The 18,339-nt window shown below is 58.3% G+C and overlaps 1 protein-coding gene across 1 annotated transcript in view; it reads left to right on the top strand.

The window, feature by feature from the left end:
* Positions 1 to 3,899: 3,899 nt before the first annotated feature.
* The window catches only part of WNT3 (Wnt family member 3), a 41,311-nt gene continuing 26,871 nt past the window's right edge, over positions 3,900 to 18,339 (top strand). The window contains exon 1 of the mRNA XM_045814513.2: positions 3,900 to 3,979. Coding sequence (XP_045670469.1) covers positions 3,900 to 3,979 — 80 coding nt within the window. The remainder of the gene's footprint in view (positions 3,980 to 18,339) is intronic.

Raw genomic sequence — 18,339 nt, 5'->3', positions numbered from 1 at the left:
CCGGTGCGGTCTTCTGGCATTTCCAGGACGCTACCTCTACGCTGGGCGGTTTAAAGAAATCTTGTTCAGTGAATTCTTGTGCCCACCACCCACGCTATGGCCTGCCTGCTTCCGGGCTGTCCTCTCTGGTTGTCCAGCCTTCTAGTGGCTTCCAAGGAGCTCGCTTGAACCGTTCTGAGGCTCCTATAGCTCTTGGGAGAAAGTGAAAAGCCCCTCTCTCCGGTGAGAGAGCCCCCACGCGCCCCCTCGTGCCGCTCCCCGTGCGCTCTCTTAGGCCCTCTGGACTTGGGCACCTGCGGCTTCCCCACCCTGCAGCATTCCCCTCTCTCTTCATCCTCCCCAGGCCGGTCTGGGCGCCAGCTTTTTGGGCCCCGAGCAGCTTTCGGGCACGTTCCAAGCAAAAATGAATAGCCCTGCGCTCGATCGGAGATTTCCTCCTCCCTCCCGGCGACAGACGGGTAGCCCCCTGCGGGCGGGCGGGGGCCTGGCCGCCGTTGTCTTTGTCTCGGCCGTGCTCCGCAGGGGGCCCGGCGAGCGGCGCTGAATACACAGCTGCGGACGGCGTGCTCCGGGGGAGCGCACATCAAAAGGAACCTCGGGGCAGCGAGAGAGGTGGGGGGTGGGATGGGGCCGGGCAATCACCCGGCAGCGCCGAGCTCCCCGATATTCACACGCACAACACCAAGGGCTTCCCACGTGCCAGCCCTCAGCCCGCAGGCCCCGGGCCCTCCCAGCCTTCTCGGCCCTCTTTCTAGAGGCCACCCTCCCATTCAGGGCGGAGGCCTCGGGGTCCACGGCACCGACGCCGCCACCTCAGCCACCCTGGCTGACCTCGGAGGGAATTTAACCCTTTCCCCCCATCGACTGCAACCCATCCTGAGGTTCGGGGTGCCCGTTAGAGAGAGGGTGTTTCCGTTCGTGACACGTAGCGCGGGGGCGCCCTCCCCCTCTCGGGTAGGGACCATTTCTGTGTTCCACCGGCAGCGCCTGGCGGGCGGGAGGAAGGAAATTAAGCCTGTGTTGAAGGAAGGACACCTGGCAGGGGAGGGGAAAGGGCTCAGGAATCCCCTCCTCTGGGCAGCTTTCTAGTGGGGGGAAATCCCCACACCAGCTTCCATTCTCCAGGGCGCCATGCAGGGCCACTAATGGGTTCCCACACCTCCCTGCCAGGCCTCCGCTCTTTTACTTCCCCAGGCTGTGCAGCCAGCAAAAGTCCGAGATTCTCTCCTCCCACCCACTTGTTTTCTGGCCTCTCTTCCCTTCCCTGCCTTAAGCTCCTGACCTGGGTCTCCGGGTGCTCCCAGGCTGCCTGGAGGAGGCATTGGATACAAGTGGCCCTTAAGAGAATGACCAGTCTTGCCTAGGCTGCCGAGGGCCACTGGCTGGGCATCTCTCAGCCAACCCTCAGCCCACCCACAGCCTCGGGGATCTTCTGCCCCCACCTCCCAGGGTTGGCTCCTATGGACTCTGAGGCCCCAGAAATGATCCCAAGAGGTCATCTAGTCCAGCTCCTGCCTCCTGGTCACACTGAATCCACAATGTGTCTTGGTGGCCAGGGCAGGCAGCCCTGCTCAGCTCTCAGAACGACAATTATGGACTCCGAGCCTCCCGAACTTCCAGGCAGAAGGTGAGATCCAGCAGGCACCTCGGATCAGAACACCGGGGGAGAGTCCCCGTTGGGCAGGACAGAACACAGGGGAGGACCTAGCAGGCCGTGCGGGGGTGTCTGGAGGGCTCTCTACCCCTAGAGCTGGCACCCCGAGGCGCCACCGTCAGTGATTACGGCAAACCCACTGTGACCCTCTTTCCAGGTGAATCAGAAACAAGGCACCCCAGAATTAGCCCACCACGGGGGCATCTCTAAAGGATTGCCATCTCTGCAGCCTCCGTCCCAGTCACTGTTCTTGGGCAGGTTGGGGCTTTTTCTCCGTCTTGCTCATCCTGCCCCTCTCAGCCTCCCTCCTTTTCCCTTTCCCTTCTCTCTCCTCCGTCTCCCCCTGCTAGTCTCCCGCCCTCTTCTCTCTGTATCCGTGTCTCTCAGTTTCTCTTTCTCTCTCTCCTTTCTTCACTCTGTTTCTCCCTGTTCCCCCTTCCCTCCTCTCTTTCATCTCTCCCCCCACCCCACCCCACCCCACCCCTCCAGCCGAGCCCCCGGCTAGGAACGCGCGGCAGGAGCCGTGACAAGCCCAGGCGGCTCTCCCGACCCTTGGTGCCCCGGGGCCAGTTCCCTGAGCTCCCCGCGCCCACAGCAGCCGTGTAGGGAGAGGGCTCTCAGGATGGGCAGGGGCAGCAGGCTCGAGCCATGGGCATGGGTGGCCCAGATCAAAGGCCAGGAATGTCTGGGCCCTTGCCCGGACTTCCTCTGGCCATGCCCCCCAACTGGTGTAGAGATGGCCCGCCATTCCAGGCCTCTGAGGGACTTGGGGACGGCACCTTTGCTTCCCCTTCTGCCTCCAAACCCTGAGCAGTGTCCCTTGTCCCCATCACTGGCCTTGCTCTCTTCACCCCAGGCCCAGGGCTACTCCAGGGTCCCTGGTGCCTCTGGGGCTGTGGGTGGCCCGGGAGAGGGGCTTGGGAAGCAGGTCGCCCAGGTGACAGGGGGCCAGTCCCCCAAGAGTGACCTCCATCTCAGCACCACTCAGGACTGAGACCTAATTCTTGGACTCTGGAGAGGGAGAGGACAGAAAGACCCCAGGGGGCTGTGGTGGGACTTTTCTCCAATGGTGGGGGGTGGGGGTGTTGGATACATTTGGTTTCCACACAGGGAAAGGACTCCTTATCACTGAACCCGAACCCCAGGTGGGAACTCAGGCAGAGAGTTGGGGGGAGGACGCCCTGGTGGGCAGCAGGGTCTTCTGAGGACCCCAGCTGCTCCCTGCTGGGGCTGCTGCGTTTCACTGGCCCCAAACGGTTCATCCTTAAGATCCAAATGGGACAGCGGGCACTGCTTCTGACCCGAGCTGGAGGCCGGGCCTGAACCCCTGGAGGAGAAAGTGACCTGGCTCTGCGAGCAGGAAATGCAACTGGCCGCTGGTGTCAGTTGCAGGAAATGCAAAGGCAGCAGGAGGTCCCGATACCGATCTGATCCCTGACAAAAGACTCAAATGACACTCAGCTCGGTCCCCCGGCGCCGCCCGCAGCCAGACCTTCGAGCCTCCGCGGACCCTTCTGCGCGCCTCTCGGACACCCGGGAAGCGACCTCCCGCGGCCGGGGTCGAGTGGCCGGCAGGCTCTCCGGCTCCGGAGGCTGGAGGCTGGGAGGGGTTGTATTTCCCAACCCCCTCCGAGACCCTCGGATCCTGTCCTGCCCGAGCGAGGCTTCTGGAAACATCCGTGTGCTTTCTACTCTCGATTTCTCATGCGTCCAAGTCCAAAGGGGTCACGGTCCCCCGAGAGAAAAGGAGCCACCCATCAATGCCCAATCCAACCCGGCACCACGTGAACGCCCCCGTCAAAGCCCCAGCTTCTTCAACCTGGCTGGCGGGGGGCGGGGGGGGGGGCGCGCCGCGGCGGTCCCGTGCCAGCAGAGGGTCCAACGTGCCGGGACCCCTCCCCCAGGTTCCCACTATGTCCGGGGCGCGGGCTTTGCCCAAGTTTGCTGGGCGATGCCCTTCCCGGAGCCCGACTCGTGGGCCGGGCGGGAGGGGCGCGTGATTGACAGGCTGAACTACAGACTCATCTCTTACCTTAGGCCGCGGGCGCTGATTGGCTGCTCGCTGACATCCTCAAACCCGGCTGCTCCGCGCTGGGCTCGGGAGGGGGGCGGCTGCGGGTGGAGGTGCGCTTCTGACAAGCCCGAAAGTCATTTCCAATCTCAAGTGGACTTTGTTCCAACTATTGGGGGCGTCGCTCCCCCTCTTCATGGTCGCGGGCAAACTTCCTCCTCGGCGCCGCTTCTAATGGAGCCCCACCTGCTCGGGCTGCTCCTCGGCCTCCTGCTCTGTGGCACCAGGGTCCTCGCCGGCTACCCAATTTGGTGGTAAGACTCGCCTCTTGTCTGCCCGCGGCCCGATTTCTCCGCCGAGTCCCGTGGAGGTGGGGGGCGCCGGCCGGGGGTGGGCTGCGGCTCCTTTCTCCTTGCCTCCCTCCAGCCCCCCACTCGCCCACCCCTCCTGGATTTTCTGCTGGTGTCGCCTTCGGAATCCAACTCCTGGCTTTTCTGATAATCACCATTTTCCCTGCTACTCGCTGCAGAGGCTGGAGGACTTTTCTCGGCTCCAATGGTCTCTGATTCTTAAATCCTCACCCTCCACGCGTCTCCATCTGGGGGCCCCGAAGACCCTCCATTTGCTTGCACTTGGGTTTCTTGGAAATCCAGCGCTGTCCCTGGGGCCCAGCCACTCCTCTTCTCCATTTTGGGGTCTTCATGGGCAAAATCATCCTGTTCCTTCATTCCACCCCCAGCTCCGCCGGCGCCTCCATCAAGAGATTTCCCCCACAATAACCCCTTTTGCCTTCATATTTCAGACCCCGATGGCTTCAGGGATCCCTGGGGCAGGGGAGCGGGCGGGGGGTGGATTTCATCAGATTCTCCCCACTCTGCTCTAGATTAATCTTGAGCCTCAGAAGTGAATATGGTATTTGCTGATCCGAGATGCCATTGAATTCGGATTTTATTCATTTCTTGTTTGTCCATCCTGGCAAAAGAGGGGCTCTTTGAAAATGTAGTTGTTTGGGAGGGGGTGGGTTTGTTCTTTGACCAAAAACCCAATTCTCCATGTCAAATTCGTTCCTTTTGGAAAACCGAGGACCGAGGAGAAAGGGAGAGAGGGAAAGGAGAATTCTGTCTCCGAGAAATGCGGATACAAAAGACATTTTTAGTAAATAAGGCTGGGAAACCAGGCGCGGTGTTTGGGGGGGGGGTGTGCGTGTATGGGGGGGACTGACCAAGGAATAAACATCCCTTTGGGAGCCCCAGTTCCAGGGAGTCCCCTTGTTTTCCAAGCAGCCCCACCGCCCCCCGGCAGGTCCCAGAGGCCAGAGGGGAAAGACATACTGAAACCAGTTCTCTAAATTATACCCCGCCTGTCCTCAGTCTCCAGCCCCCTGCATTCCGGAAAACTTTAATTAAAGAATCTTACCCTCCTGGATGTAGGAGAGCCGCGGCGGGGGGGGGGGGGGGGGCGGCGGGGAGGGGTGGGAGGTGAGGAGGAAGAATTTGGGATCTGTGAGTAAGAAGAGGGCCTGTGGCCCCTGAGGTGAAAGTCAGAGGAAGGCCACCAGGGCGCAGTGCCCCCTGCATGTGTCCCCTTTTCCCTGACTTGCCACCCCTTCCCCAGCCCAAGCTAGGGGGGAGCAGAGCCAGCATGATTCCGGGGCCACACCCTGAGTCTGCCTCCAGTTGTTTGGGGGTGGCAGGATTTGTCTGGGGGCCAGGATGGGGGCAGGAGCAGGGCACGGCCGAGGGTCTGGGTACAGAGGGTGCTGAGAGTTGCTCCCAGGACATACACCCGAGGGAAAGTCTTTCTTCCGCCCAGCCCATCCTTCCCGCGGCTTTGGGCTGTTCTGGGGCTTTGGGCTGTTCTGGGGCCTCCGGTACATAAAGAGGTCTAAGGGGTGGCTGGGGCACCCTGGGATTCCAGGTTGGGGGCTCTGCCTGTTGGGGGAAGACCACTGCCTAAACCCATCCCACCTTTCTAGCCCTTTCTGACCCTCTTTCCATCCCTGGGCCAAGGCCATGCTGTTCTTTGCCTTCATGGGGACTGGTGGGGGGAGGGTACGGAGAGAAGGCTTGGAGCCCCACAGGCTGCAGGGGTGAGGAAGAGGCCAGGTCCCCTACCCTATTAACTGGAGGAGGGCACTTCCCAGGGCAGTGCCTGTGGGGAAGCGTTGGGGGGGGGGGTGTCTGGTGTGTAATGCTGTGTTGGGGAGCATCTAGATAGGAAGATGTTGGAAAAACCCGGAAAGCCAGGACGTCTTCCCTAATGTAGTGCTGGACACATGGCTTGTTTGGGGGCTGGCGGGGGGCAAGGAGGGGGAGACAGGGATGCTGCTTTGTCTGAGCAGAGGAGAGGGGTGTGTGTGTTCTTGGTCTATGATCGTAAGAGGTGTCAACTGTACACGAGCGAGTCTCCGCATATGGAAGAGTCCGTGCCCGCACCTGGGCCACCATGGACATGAACTCACGTGAGATGGGGGATCCGTGGCTGTGACAGGGCGTGCTGCCTCTCTACACACAAGTGCCAGCAAGTGGCTGATTCTAGGATGTGTGTGTGTGTGTGTGTGTGTGCGCGTGTGAGAGAGAGAGAGAGACAGAGACAGAGGAAGTCTAGAAGTGTCTATGCCCACGTAAAGGTCAGCTCCTGTGTCTGCTTGTGACACTGCATGACTGTGTTCATGACTGGGCATGTGAGTGGTGTGTGTGTGTGTGTGTGTGTGTGTGCGCGCGCGCGTGCGTGCGTGTGCGCGCATGCCTTCATGACGGTGTCAGGGGAAAGCCCCACAGCTGTCTTTGTGCATGGATATCAGTGCTCATGGCCATGACCTGACTGTGCTTGCAAGCAGGAGTGTGAGGCTGTGTTTGGGTCCGCCTGGGACCCGGTCCTCCCGTGCCAGTGACTGGCAGGGCCCAGGTTTGTGGGTATGTTTGCAGACCTAAGACTTGCGGGTGTGAGTGACATCCCGAGCCTGGGTGCTTACTGGGTGTCCGAGGTCCTGGAGGGGTGGTCCGGCAGGAGACAAAGGTCTAACCAGGAAGCTGCAAAGGGCCCCGCTGACCTAGGGTCCCGAGCTCAGCAGTGTCGGGGCAGGGCGCAGAGCCCTTCTTGGCCCGAGCTCATCCTGTCTGCCTGAGGACAGCGGTCAGCAGCCCTCCCCTCTTAGGCCGTTTGTCTTTGGTCTTGGAACTGGGCTGGAGGGTAAGTCAGCCTCTTAGAGCTGGGGCCGGGCCTGGGACAGGGACCATAGAGTGGACAGGCCTCAAAGTCCTGTTCCCACTCTGCCTCCAGGGCAGTTGGTCAGATTCGAGTTCTTTCGGCATCTGAGCCCCACATAGGCTGCCGTCTTTAGCCCTGCCAGCTCACACATTCCCCAGGACGGATTTACAGGGGAAATGGTTTAGCTGGGATTTCTGTCCCTGCCACCTCTCAAGAAAGGTACTTCGAACCCCCAGGGGCCTGCGCTCCTAGAGCCCCAGCCCTGAGAAAGGCAGACCAGAAAGTAAAGCTACTCAGGGCCTCAGACAGAGGCTCCTGGGAGGGAGAGGCGTGCGTCAGGCCTCCCCAGCCAGGTAGTGCTAGAGCTGGGACAGGAAGCGGTGACAGGCACCGATTTCTATAATTCTTCTTGTCAGGCCCAGTTAGCCCCTGCTGGAGGAACTTGTCTTTCTTCTCCTTCTGGGGGGAAAATGAACTCCCTTATTAGGGCCCATCCTAGGGCCTGCTACATTCCAGAGACAGAGGCCCTGATGGAAGGGGCCGACGCTGGGGGTCGGGAGCCCACCCTGCCTCTGCGTGACCCACCCACCTGGGGCTCTGTTCCCTCTTATGCTCCAGCCTCGACAGCCTCCTGCCTCACAGCTTGGGGGACAGTGTTCTGCAGGAGTCAAGGGCAGTGAGCTGGGAAATAAGACACCTGAGTTCTCTTTCCACCATCCTGGGACCCATTCCCCCACTCCAGTGGCTGCCCCAAGCCCTGCCTCAGTTTCCCTACCTGTCAGATGTCGTGCTGCCTCCCCCACCGGCTCCCACCTCCACCCGCCTTTCAGAGGCTTGTGAACATGTTCAGTCAAACCCCGTGGGGGTCAGTGGGCTGGGCCCAAGGAGGCACCTGGAGACTGCGGGGGAGGAAGGCCCCAGGCCAGGTGTTAACACTTGTAACAGGCAGGAATTACAGCTGGCTGGGGCTGGGGCTGGGGCTGGCGAGGAGCTGAGCTGGCTGGAGGCTGTTGATCCCACAGACAGACAGACAGACAGATGGGCAGATCGGATGGCCAGGCTTGAACCGGGTGGTCTCCCTTCCAGGGCAGGCCTTCCCTGGGGGGACATGGGGGGGTGGAAATTAAGCCAGGTCTCTTGGAAGTGAGTTAACAACCTTCCTGCCCACCCCACCCCCACTGTGGGTGGGGTTTGCTGTCCAAGGCGAGCAAAATTGGTGGCGGATCTGCTTGTATTCTTATGATGGGACCACGTTTTGTTTAAAACAAAAACAAAAACAGGTGAAATGTTATAATAATACCAAGAGCTTGGAGCTGAGTTATTCTTGGAAAACCTGCTTTAGCATAGGGGAAAAGGCACGAGAGAAGGGGCAGCAGTCAGGGAAAGTTCTCCCAGAATTTCAGAGCATTTTTCAACAGCTCTGGGGCAAAAGGTGAGCGATGGGCGGAGTCTGAGCATCACCCCCACCCCAGGGATCTTGAGGGCCCTGCGTCTGAGACAGCTGCCTGGTAGGAAGACCTTTTGGGGGTGGGGGTGGGGTAAAAAGAGTTGGGAGCTGGACTGTGGTGCCAAGATCTTTAGGGGACACTCTCCCTCCCTGCGGCTTTCCCAGGGACAAACCCAGCCAGCCCCCACCAGCCCCCACACTCTGGCACCTGGGTGCATTCTCGATAACCGATGAAGGTGGAGAAACTGAGGTGGGGTGGGGGGCCCTAGGTGGAAATCCCTGAAGAGTAGACTCAGCCAAGGAAGCGTCTCTAACTCGCCTTACTACAGAGCTTAATGTTCAAAAGACCTGAGTGGTACTTGGGCAGACCAAGGATCGAGAAGACAGTATGGGCCGTGGAGAAGGTGATCTGGGCATGAGATAGGGCAAGGGAGCTATGACCTAAGTGTCTTCTCTAGACTTTGAATAGGTCTCGGCAGGAGACAAGACAAGGAGCTTGGGGTCAGGGCAGGAGAGGTGACTTTTCTCGGAGGTGGATGAAGCTAACAGACCCTTCCAGGGAGAGTGGGGAAAAAGGAAGACCTCCCTGGCCTCAGAATGTGGTGAGCCCAGGAGTGGAGGAGGACCTGGTCTTCTGGCCTTTTCCACCCACCCTGTTGGGAGCCGTAGAATCCTTCTAAAGCCACCAGGGCGGGGAAGACATTCTCTACCTCTGTCCCTGGCTGGGAGAAGAGGGGTGCCTCACCCCTCTCTCAAGGGTAGGGCCAAGATGATCTGTCTATACGTTATGTTCTCATGACAGAGCAGAGTGGGGAGACTCGAGTCTGAGTTCTGGGTTCACCGCCCACTGGCTGCGCGACCTAGGACGAGTTCCTTTTCTTTGTGCTTCGAGTCCCTGCCTCCCTCTGGGCTTCCTTCTCCCTGACTCCCCTGAGGGATCCCTTCTGCCCCTTGGAATTCCCAGGGCTATGACAGGGACTGACACGGTGCTGCCAGGGGCGGCCCCATTGCCACTCTCCCCCCTGCCCTCCCCACGCCCCACCCCTTCCCGGTCCATTCAGACGTTCAGAGCCTGTCTGTCTCAGGCAGCCTAGCCCCTTGACTTCCGCAGTCCCGCCTGCCCTCAGTCCCAGAGCTGGCTGCCCCACCGCCACCGGACCAGCCTGCGTGCACCCCCTGACCACACTGCCCCCAAACCCAGCAGCCGGGCTCACATTCACATCCGGGGCTTTCGCATACTACCTGGGTAACCTAGGGCAAGTTAACCTCTCTGAGCCTCCGTTTCCCCATTTCTAAAATGAGAACAGTGATTGCTTCTGCTTCATAGGTTTATAGAGAAGGTTCAATGAGCAAATGCATATAAAGCTCTTAGAACAATGCCTGGCCTACAGAAGTATAGGTGAATATTTGTTACTCACACCTCCTGTCTGCAAGCTTTTTTGACCCCTTTAAGTCCTATATCCAAACTTGCCTCTTCCAAGAAGCCCTCCTGGGTTGGCCTCACCTGGCCCTGCTTTCTTACCCTCCGAGGTCAGCTTGCCCTATTATCCTTGGCACTGCTGACCACAAGCCTATAGCTTTATTCGGTTTTTTTTTTAAGTTTATTTATTTATTTTTTAGTAATCGCTACACCCAACACGAGTCTTGAACTCACAACCCCAAGATCAAGAGTCCAACAATCGCTCTTTCTACTGAGCCAGCCAGGTGCCCCCACTATAGCTTTATTCTTAACTTGACAGAGTTAGGCCAGGAAAACCTACCCTCAGCTCTCTGCTTGCCCAGGAAGGGTAGGGAGAGAGGGCACTGGAGCCTCCCCTAGCCCTCCTCCCACCCCACAGTCTGTGGGGCTCTTGCGGCCACTGCCATTTCCAGCTGGGACCTGGAGCCACCTGGGGCTGGGCCGGAGAGGGGTGGGGGAGGCAGGCGCAGAGGGGGGGAGTGGCACTGGGGCCGCCTGGACCAGCCCGAGCACAGAAGTTGCTCCTCCAGGAGCCGAGAGATGATTCAGAAGGTGATTTATAGACGGAAGGCAGAAAGCTTGGCTCCTGGCAGAGGCCTGCTGCTTAATTACATTCTTGGGGGGGGGGGTAGGAGTGGTGCAGAAGCAGGAGATCCACTTCTACTCCCTCCCCCTCCAGGCCTGTCCCCATCGCTGCCCACGCTCCAAGCAGGGTCCCTCTTTCTCCTGCTGCCAGAGAAGGAATTCCCTCTTCGCAATGAGGGACTAGGCCAGGAGAGCAGGAAGAGCTGCTGGGGCTGGAGGAGGTGGAGAGAAAGGGCAGAGACCAGAGTTCCATCTCCTGGGACTCCTCCGGATTCTGGCATACAGAGGGGGCTGGCAAACAGGACCGTCCAGGGAGGAGGGTCATCGGTTCCTCTCTTCCCTGCTTCTGCACAGGTGAATCGATAACCCACCCGGGGGAAGAGGGTTTCTAGAATCTTCCAGAAAATGCCAACTCCACACTTTCCCTGCAGTGCCCTATCGTGCGGCTTCTGGATCCTTCCTTCAAGTATGTTCCTTGCATGGTCGGTGCTCAGCGGGCCACGGGCTGGGCACTAGGGACCAGGTTCTGTGCTCAGAGGTTGACAACCAGTTCTTCAATGCCGGGCAACCTGTGTTATGTGGGCACAAGGGCTGCCTTAGATCTAGAGGGTTCTCCAGGCAGGGTCAGGCTTGTATCAGAGGGAGAGGAACTGTCCTATCTTCACGCTAAACCAACGTCTCAGAGGCATTGCTTAAGCTACAAAATCACTTCTGCACTGTTGACAAGCAACCCCTACTCTGCTCGGTCACTTGCTGTGGTGACATCTGGATCCCCTCTATGAACACGGACCCAGGTGGCAGCCTGACGTCTCTCGACGGCTGCTTGGTTTCCATGCAGTCTCATCGCAGCTTTGAAACCCAAAACCCCGCCACTAGTTCTCGGGGCTAGAAAGGTGTGCTGGGGGCCGGGGGGAGGGTAGCCTAGACCAATAGCGTCTATTTATCTGTTTGCGGCTTGGCGTGCACGGCCGGGAGGAGTTGGCAGGGGTCAGGATGGGGACACTAGACAGCTCTCTGGTTCCCCCTGAGGCGGGCCTTCTCAAAATGGCCTCATTAATGTGTGTGGAGTGAATTCCAGAAATGTCAGGCACACCCATACATCCAGGGGAAGGATGGAGACACAGAGGTGTGCTGGGAGACAAGAGGGGGCAGTGTGGGGTGGCGGGAGGTTTCTGGCCAGTGAGTTAGGGGTCCTGAGCCCTGGCTCTGCCCCTAGTTGGGGTGTGACATTAGGCAAGTCCCTTCACTGTTCTGGACCTCAATAAAATGGGACGTGGGCAAGCGGCTGGCCTTGGACTCCCAGCTCTGCGATTTCAATCCCGGATTCTGGTCACCCAGTGATTTGGACGAGCTGCCCGGTAGAGGGGGGTGGGCGCTGAGAGCTGACCTCAGGGCGGGGTGGGGAGGGCTGAGCACGGAGCTCTGTACTCAAACAGCTGTGCGGTCGTGGAGGGGTCTCACCACCTCCCAGGCCTCGGCGTCCTTGTCTGCAATGTGGGCGATGATCATTCCGCCATCACTGGCCTGCCTACCTGCAGGGCTGTCCAGAGCTTCCGAAGCAAGGGTCTTGATGAGGCTCGTTGAGAAGCGTCACGTTCTTTCCAGAGAAGTCAGCGTCGTTGCTGGTCCTACCAGAAAAGAGGAGTTAGAGTCCTCCCCTGGTCAGAGGGTGCCGAGCAGGGACCCAGCAGGACTCTCGGAGCCTCGGAGCTTGAGGAGTTGGTATTTTCAGCCGAGGAGGAAGGAATGGTCTAATAGGGGCGTCATGAGGCTCAGTGGGGAGCACCCAAGGGAGGGGTGGAGGTTGAGGCCAAGCGGCCACAGGACATGCCCGGGTTCACAGCTCATAGCACACGGCACGGGAGCCCTCCCGACCTAATGCAGAGACCAGAGGCCTGACTGCGCTCAGCCAGGCACAGAGCAGGATTTCTTTTCTTTTTTTTTTTTTTTAAAGATTTTATTTATTTATTCAACAGAGATAGAGACAGCCAGCAAGAGAGGGAACACAAGCAGGGGGAGTGGGAGAGGAAGAAGCAGGCTCATAGCAGAGGAGCCTGATGTGGGGCTTGATCCCATTACGCTGGGATCACGCCCTGAGCCGAAGGCAGACGCTTAACCGCTGTGCCACCCAGGCGCCCCAGAGCAGGATTTCTAAGGAGGGACACACAGCCATGCTGGTGTGGGTGGAGGTGAGCTGGGGTCAGGGTAAAGGGCCAGGAGGTGGAAGGGGCTTTTCTGAGGCCTGTGGTCATCAGAAAATCCTAATTGCCTGTACAAGGACTTGCAAACAGGCAGACCAACCACTCAAGCTAGGTTGGAAAACCAAGGTGTGTGTGTGTGTGTGTGTGTGTGTGTGTGAGAGAGAGAGAGAGAGAGAGAGAGAGAGAGTGCGCTCACGCGCACATGTGCACATGTGTGTTGAGGGTGAAAAGGGGGATGGGAGCAACAGGACCAAGCACCCAGTCTGTTGGGAGGTCCCTTGTGTGAAACCTGCCCCTGGGCACAGAGTCCCACTTATCTGCCAGAGCCAGCCGGGCCAGCGAGAAAAGCCAATCTCTCCTCGCAGGGCCATTAGGAATGCAAATAGGGGCTTGTGGCGGTGCGAGGGAGCGAGCATCCTGCCTCCTGTCCACCTCCTCACCACTTATCTTCCTAACTGGGATTTCTGAGGATCTCTCCCCTGCTCTAAAACCTCCCATGGCTCCCACCTCTTGTCTGGCACCGCGGCTCCCTAGGATCTGGCCTCTACCTACCCATTCAGTCGTACTTTCATAAGACCCTCCCAATTCCTCTGTGCCTGTTCATGGAAAACCCCGCCCCCTCCTCTCTCCCTTCCCTGCATGCAACTGTTGAAATGCTACTTTGCCTTGAATCCAGATCAAATCCCTCTTCCTTTGGGAAGGACTCCTAGATTGCCAAAGCCATGCCCCTACCCATGTCATCACTCCCTCTTCTTCTCCCCCACAGGCAGACATGCCCTACGGAATTCCCACTGCCTTCCACCATGGGCTCCCAGACTACACATGCCCCCCTCAAGGGAGAACCAGAGTTTTAGTCCCTTGTAACTCCCCTCCACAACCCCCGCCCCGCCCGCCAGTGCCCAGTGACCCCAGCACAGAGCAGGGGTCCGTAAACAAACACTGCGCTGTATGTAACACCCTCTGTAAAGGCACAGGGACAAAAGATGTTTCTAAGAGTGCCGGGCCCATGCGCGCATCACCGTGGTCTCACGAGCAGACAGAATGGGCAGAAGGGATACAAACCCCACCCACCCCTGGCCTATCCTGAGGCTCCGAGCACATTGCTTCTGCCGACTTTGAAAGGAGCCGGACCTGGTTCCCCTTGACCAGCGGTCAGCCTGCCCCGCGCAGCTCAGGTCCGCTTGGCCCAGGCCACGTGGCTGACAGCCCTGACCTGTGGAGAGCTTTCAGGAGGATGGGAGCCCAGACCTGAGCAGGCTGCTGTCTGAGCCTCGTCCCTAGAGTCTCCGATCCCCTGGGATTAGATTTTCCATCGCAGCTCCACTTGCAAACATTTCCCCTCTGTGTTCTGTCTGCTACCCGCCATCCCCGCCGTGCTCCCCAGCTCACACTACACTTGGGAGCCTAAGCCTTTAGTTGTAAATTCCCATTTGGTGGGACTTGTTTCTGCACCCAGGGTCGGGTGAGTGTGTTTGTTGGCAGTCCACGTACTGGTCCCTATACGCACATCGTGGGCTTCTAAAACCTACTTCAGCCCATTCTGCAGATGAGGACTCGGGTCCCCCAGCTTGTATTCTCAATCCACATCCTGTTGGGCCCAAAGCTTTTTCTTTCTGCCACCATTCAGGCACAAAAGTGGACTTCTTCCTGGGGGCAAGAATCTACTTGTTCGTGTTCCGCCTTATTCCCCAAAGGAGGGCTTTGGGGCAAGATTACATTCGACCTTCAATTTGTAAGCTGCTGCTTTGGGTTTATGGATACCGTGTCTGAAACTCTGGGAGGTCCCTCCCTCGGGGATAGATGCAAGGCCCTGGCGAACTTGCCGCATGCCCTCCAGCTGGGCTAGTCGGAGGCTGGCAGTTGAGGCCGCGGGACCATTATATTGCCCCTCGGATGGGCGCAGGGGGCTTGGGCCGTCAGTGTGTTCTCACCTGTGAAACAGGAAGGAGGTGGAGTAAGAGGCCTCTCCATTACTTCCAGCTAGAAGTTTGGTCCCTTCTGCTCCTTCCCACCTGACCTCTGTCATACCCGTACCAGAAAGCCACCAGACAGGATCTTTCTTGCCCAAACCAATTCTGCAGCTGGTGTATCTGAGACAGCTGCTCTTTTTTTACCACGATCTTTACGATTCAAAATTCAGCTTTATTCCTCCCTGAGCACGAGCATCTCCCCTTGTCAGATGAAGTATGTTTCCCTTTATGTCCTGGCTGTTAGGAAACCCAGAGTCAAACTTGGAGTTCAATCCTGGCACCTGTATTGACCTTGACTTGGCATTTGTCTTCTCCTTCACCTTGATCCTGATTTTCTGTTTTCAAGTTATTCTTTAATCCCATGTGTGTTGCATTATAAGCTCCTTGAGGGCAGGCACTGTCTTGCCCACTGCTGTATTCTCTGTGCCTGGCAAGCACAGAGTCGATACTCATAAATATTTGTTGTCTCTGGAATAAATGTTTGCGGTCAAATCTTTTCTGGAAAGAGCCAAGGCAACACAATTTTTTTTTTTTTAATCTTGCCCTAGGAGGGAGTTGGGTTGCAAGATTTCCAATCAGTTTCTCTTTCTTTATCATCAGCTCCCCCTCCATCCCAAGTCCACTAAAGCCTTGTCTTTGGGTAAGCCACCATCTTTTCTTTTGTCCATGGTCTGCTTCATTCGAAACTTGAAGTTGGTCCATAATCTTCCTCTTGGGAAGCTCTCTTGTTTCTGGCCAAGGTCCCTCACTACCAGCCAGGCCTTTCCCATTGGCAACATCTTAGGGGGGCACTGGCTTAGCCTGGAAGGTGCCAAGCCCCCATCCATCGATAGATCTCCAAGGAGGGACAGAGAAGGGCAGCCAGCAATGAAGGCCAGGAGGGCCTCACCCATCTGCCAGCAAGGGGTCCTCAGGAGTAAGTTCTCACCTCCTCTGCTTCTGGCCTGGAGCAGCTCCTCTGGGGACCACTCCACCCCGCCCCTTGACTTTGAAGAGAGAATGCCCGACCACAGGCTGGGGGCTCCTCCGTCTTAACTGAAGCTTCTGCAGGGAGAGAGATCCTGAAGCCACCTCAGCGATCCGTCAGGAGGGAGTCTGGGACGTCAGCACGGTCCTTGCAGCTAAAGCAGCCCCGTGAGACTGGCACCTTCGTCCCTATTTTGTCCGTGAGAAAATTGAGGCTGCCGGAGCCTAAGTAAAGAGCCAGGAAGTGAGCAGGGAGGGCAGGTCACGGCCAGGCGATAATCCATCATGTATGGGGTGCGCTGAAGAAACAGCATGCACTTTAACTCGTCCCCCCCCCCACCCAGCGACCTCGAGACGCAGCTACCCCTGTTATCCCCATTCTACAGTTGAGGAAACTGAGGCCCCCAGAGAGCCACTCCGTTGCCCAAAGCCCCACAGCTGGCCAGCCCAGGAGCAGCCACCACAGCACACACTGCCCGCAGCCAGGCCCACCAGTGACACCACAGCACGTCCTGCCAGTCAGGAAGTTCCTCCTTAGGTCTGACTGCAGTCTTTTCTGACTTAGTCCAAGCCCAGACTCTGGTTTGTCCTCTCGGGGACATGAGCTTCACTGTGGATTTCCAGTTCGCCTCCAGTTCAGGGGTACATTTCTCCCTGAGTCTTCCCTTCTCCAGTCTCCTGCACGCCTTGAACCACCTTGCTCTCCCTCTTCTGATCTCTCTCCAGCTTCTCTACGCCCTTTTGCAAGTGCTGTGACCCACAGAACTGCCTTGAGACCAGGGAGAAGGGGTCCTGCCAGACCCTTCCATTTAGAGGGCTCTACTCAACGGTTTTAAGGCCATGCCCCTCCCTACAGGGCATGGGGTCTGGGGTCCAAGGGGTCACACGCATCCAGAGCACACACTCCCCAACCCCCAGCCTATGCTCTGGGTCCTCAAGCCCCTGGAATTTCTTGCCCAAATGGCTGTAAGCCTGCTTCTGAGCTGTGCAGACCTCTTTCTGGGTTTTATCCTGTCAGGGTGGCCATGTTGCTGGTGTGGGTGCCCCTGGGAGGGGGAGGCCATTTGCAGGGACTGTGGATGGAGCCTGGAGTTTCCATTGGGGTGTCCAGTGTGGGATGGAGCAGGGATGGGCAGACAGCAGGCTGGGGGCTGGCTGTCCCCATGTCACTTTTCTTTCTTTTTTAAAAATTTATTTATTTATTTAAGTAACCTCTACACCCAGTGTGAGGCTCGAACTCACAACCCCGAGATCAGGAGCTGAGCCAGCCAGGCACCCCCCACCCCGATATCATTTTTCTAGCATAAAACTCTGCGGAGAACCCAGCCTCTGAGGTGGTGAACAAGGAGAAAGTATACACAGAAGAACATACGGAGGGTCAGCGTGTACCACTCCCTGAGTTGAATGGGACATACCGTATTTAACAGCTTGCTAACCTGGCCGGGACCCTTTCCGCGTCGGACAGCGGTAGATGAGCCCCTGCTTGTCCACTCGCCCAGGCCCTGCAAACCCCCCAGCGGGGCCCGGGCACTTGGGCAGGAAACGGGGCTCCCCCAGGGCCACGCCAGCTCAGATCCCGGAAGAAGGCTTGCTTTCTCCAACTTTGCCGCGTCGACGTTGTCCCTTAGCAGGTTACCTGCCTTGCGCGCGGGCAGTACTTCCAGGTCCTTCATGGGCTGGGGTCACCTCGCACCTTCAAGCCCCTTCCTGTTAAGCTGGAACATTGTCTCACCCATCCTCGGCCTCGAAGGAGCTTCCGTCCTGTGTGGTGGGCTTTGTCGTTGTTAAACGGCCCCATCAGAAGGGCAGGCAGGGGGCACGGCCCGCTGGTGTGGCCCGTGGTGGCCTGCGCCATCCAGCCCTGCCCCAACTCCCCACCCTAGCTCGTGGCCCACTCCCACCTCCTCCCCGTGACCTGCTTTTCCCTGCGTGGGGAAGAGCGTGGGTTTGGGGAGCAGCAGTCCTGGGCTCTAGATGGTTCTGCCTTTAGTACCGGGCTGACCCGAAACTCTGAGTCTCCGTTTTCTCTGTAAGACGAGGGCCGCTCTAAGGAGTAAAGGGCATAGCATGTCTGAGACTTCGTCTAGGCTCTGGTGTCCACACATGTTGCTGTCCTTAATCTTGTTTTATTGTCTGTGTTGTTCTTCGACTACCACCTATGTCCAGGCCTCTGTGCGGGCCCTGGCCTTCCCTTGGAATGACCTCTACGAACTTGCGTGTATTCTTCGAAGCCCAGTTCGGGACACATTTTCTCTGTGTTGCCTTCCCTGGGCACCGGCCCCAGCTCAGTCCCTTCTAGTGGGAGCGTTTTCATGGACTAGCCTGGGAGCCCCCTGGGGGCAGGACCAGCCCCTGGTCAGCTCTGGGCCCACGTCACCAACCAGAGCGGGGGGGGGGGGGGGCACACAGCGGGTCCTCTAAGACGAGTTGTGGGACGGAGGGACACTGCTGAGAGTCGCCTGCCGGTCACAGGCTCAGCCTTCCAGCCCCAGCCGGAGGCTCATAGCCTCCGTGAGGCCCGCCTGGGAAGAGCTGCCGGCGCTTGTCATGTGTCTTCTTGGATTCTTGGTTACCTCTTCCCAACTAGAGAGTCAGCCCTTTGAGAGCAGGATTCCCCTTAGATGTCCTCAGTTCTCCGGGGAGCCTTGCACGTCGCCCTGAATAATGCAGGAGCCCAGCTGGGTTGGCTTGTTGGCTGATGAGTCCTTCCCGAGCAACCTCACACCCAGGCTCCTCAGGTCGCCGCTCCCTGGGCTGCTGTTTTCTCTCACCGTGTGATGCCTCACAGGGCCCAGCTCCGAGCCTTCTAAGTCTCTGTGCTGAGAGTCAGCCTAGT

The sequence above is a fragment of the Ursus americanus genome, chromosome 23 (assembly GCF_024610735.1).
Source record: "Ursus americanus isolate L20-20 chromosome 23, mUrsAme1.1.p, whole genome shotgun sequence".
Taxonomy (NCBI): Eukaryota; Metazoa; Chordata; class Mammalia; order Carnivora; family Ursidae; genus Ursus; species Ursus americanus.
This window is presented reverse-complemented; position numbering and strand designations above follow the sequence as displayed.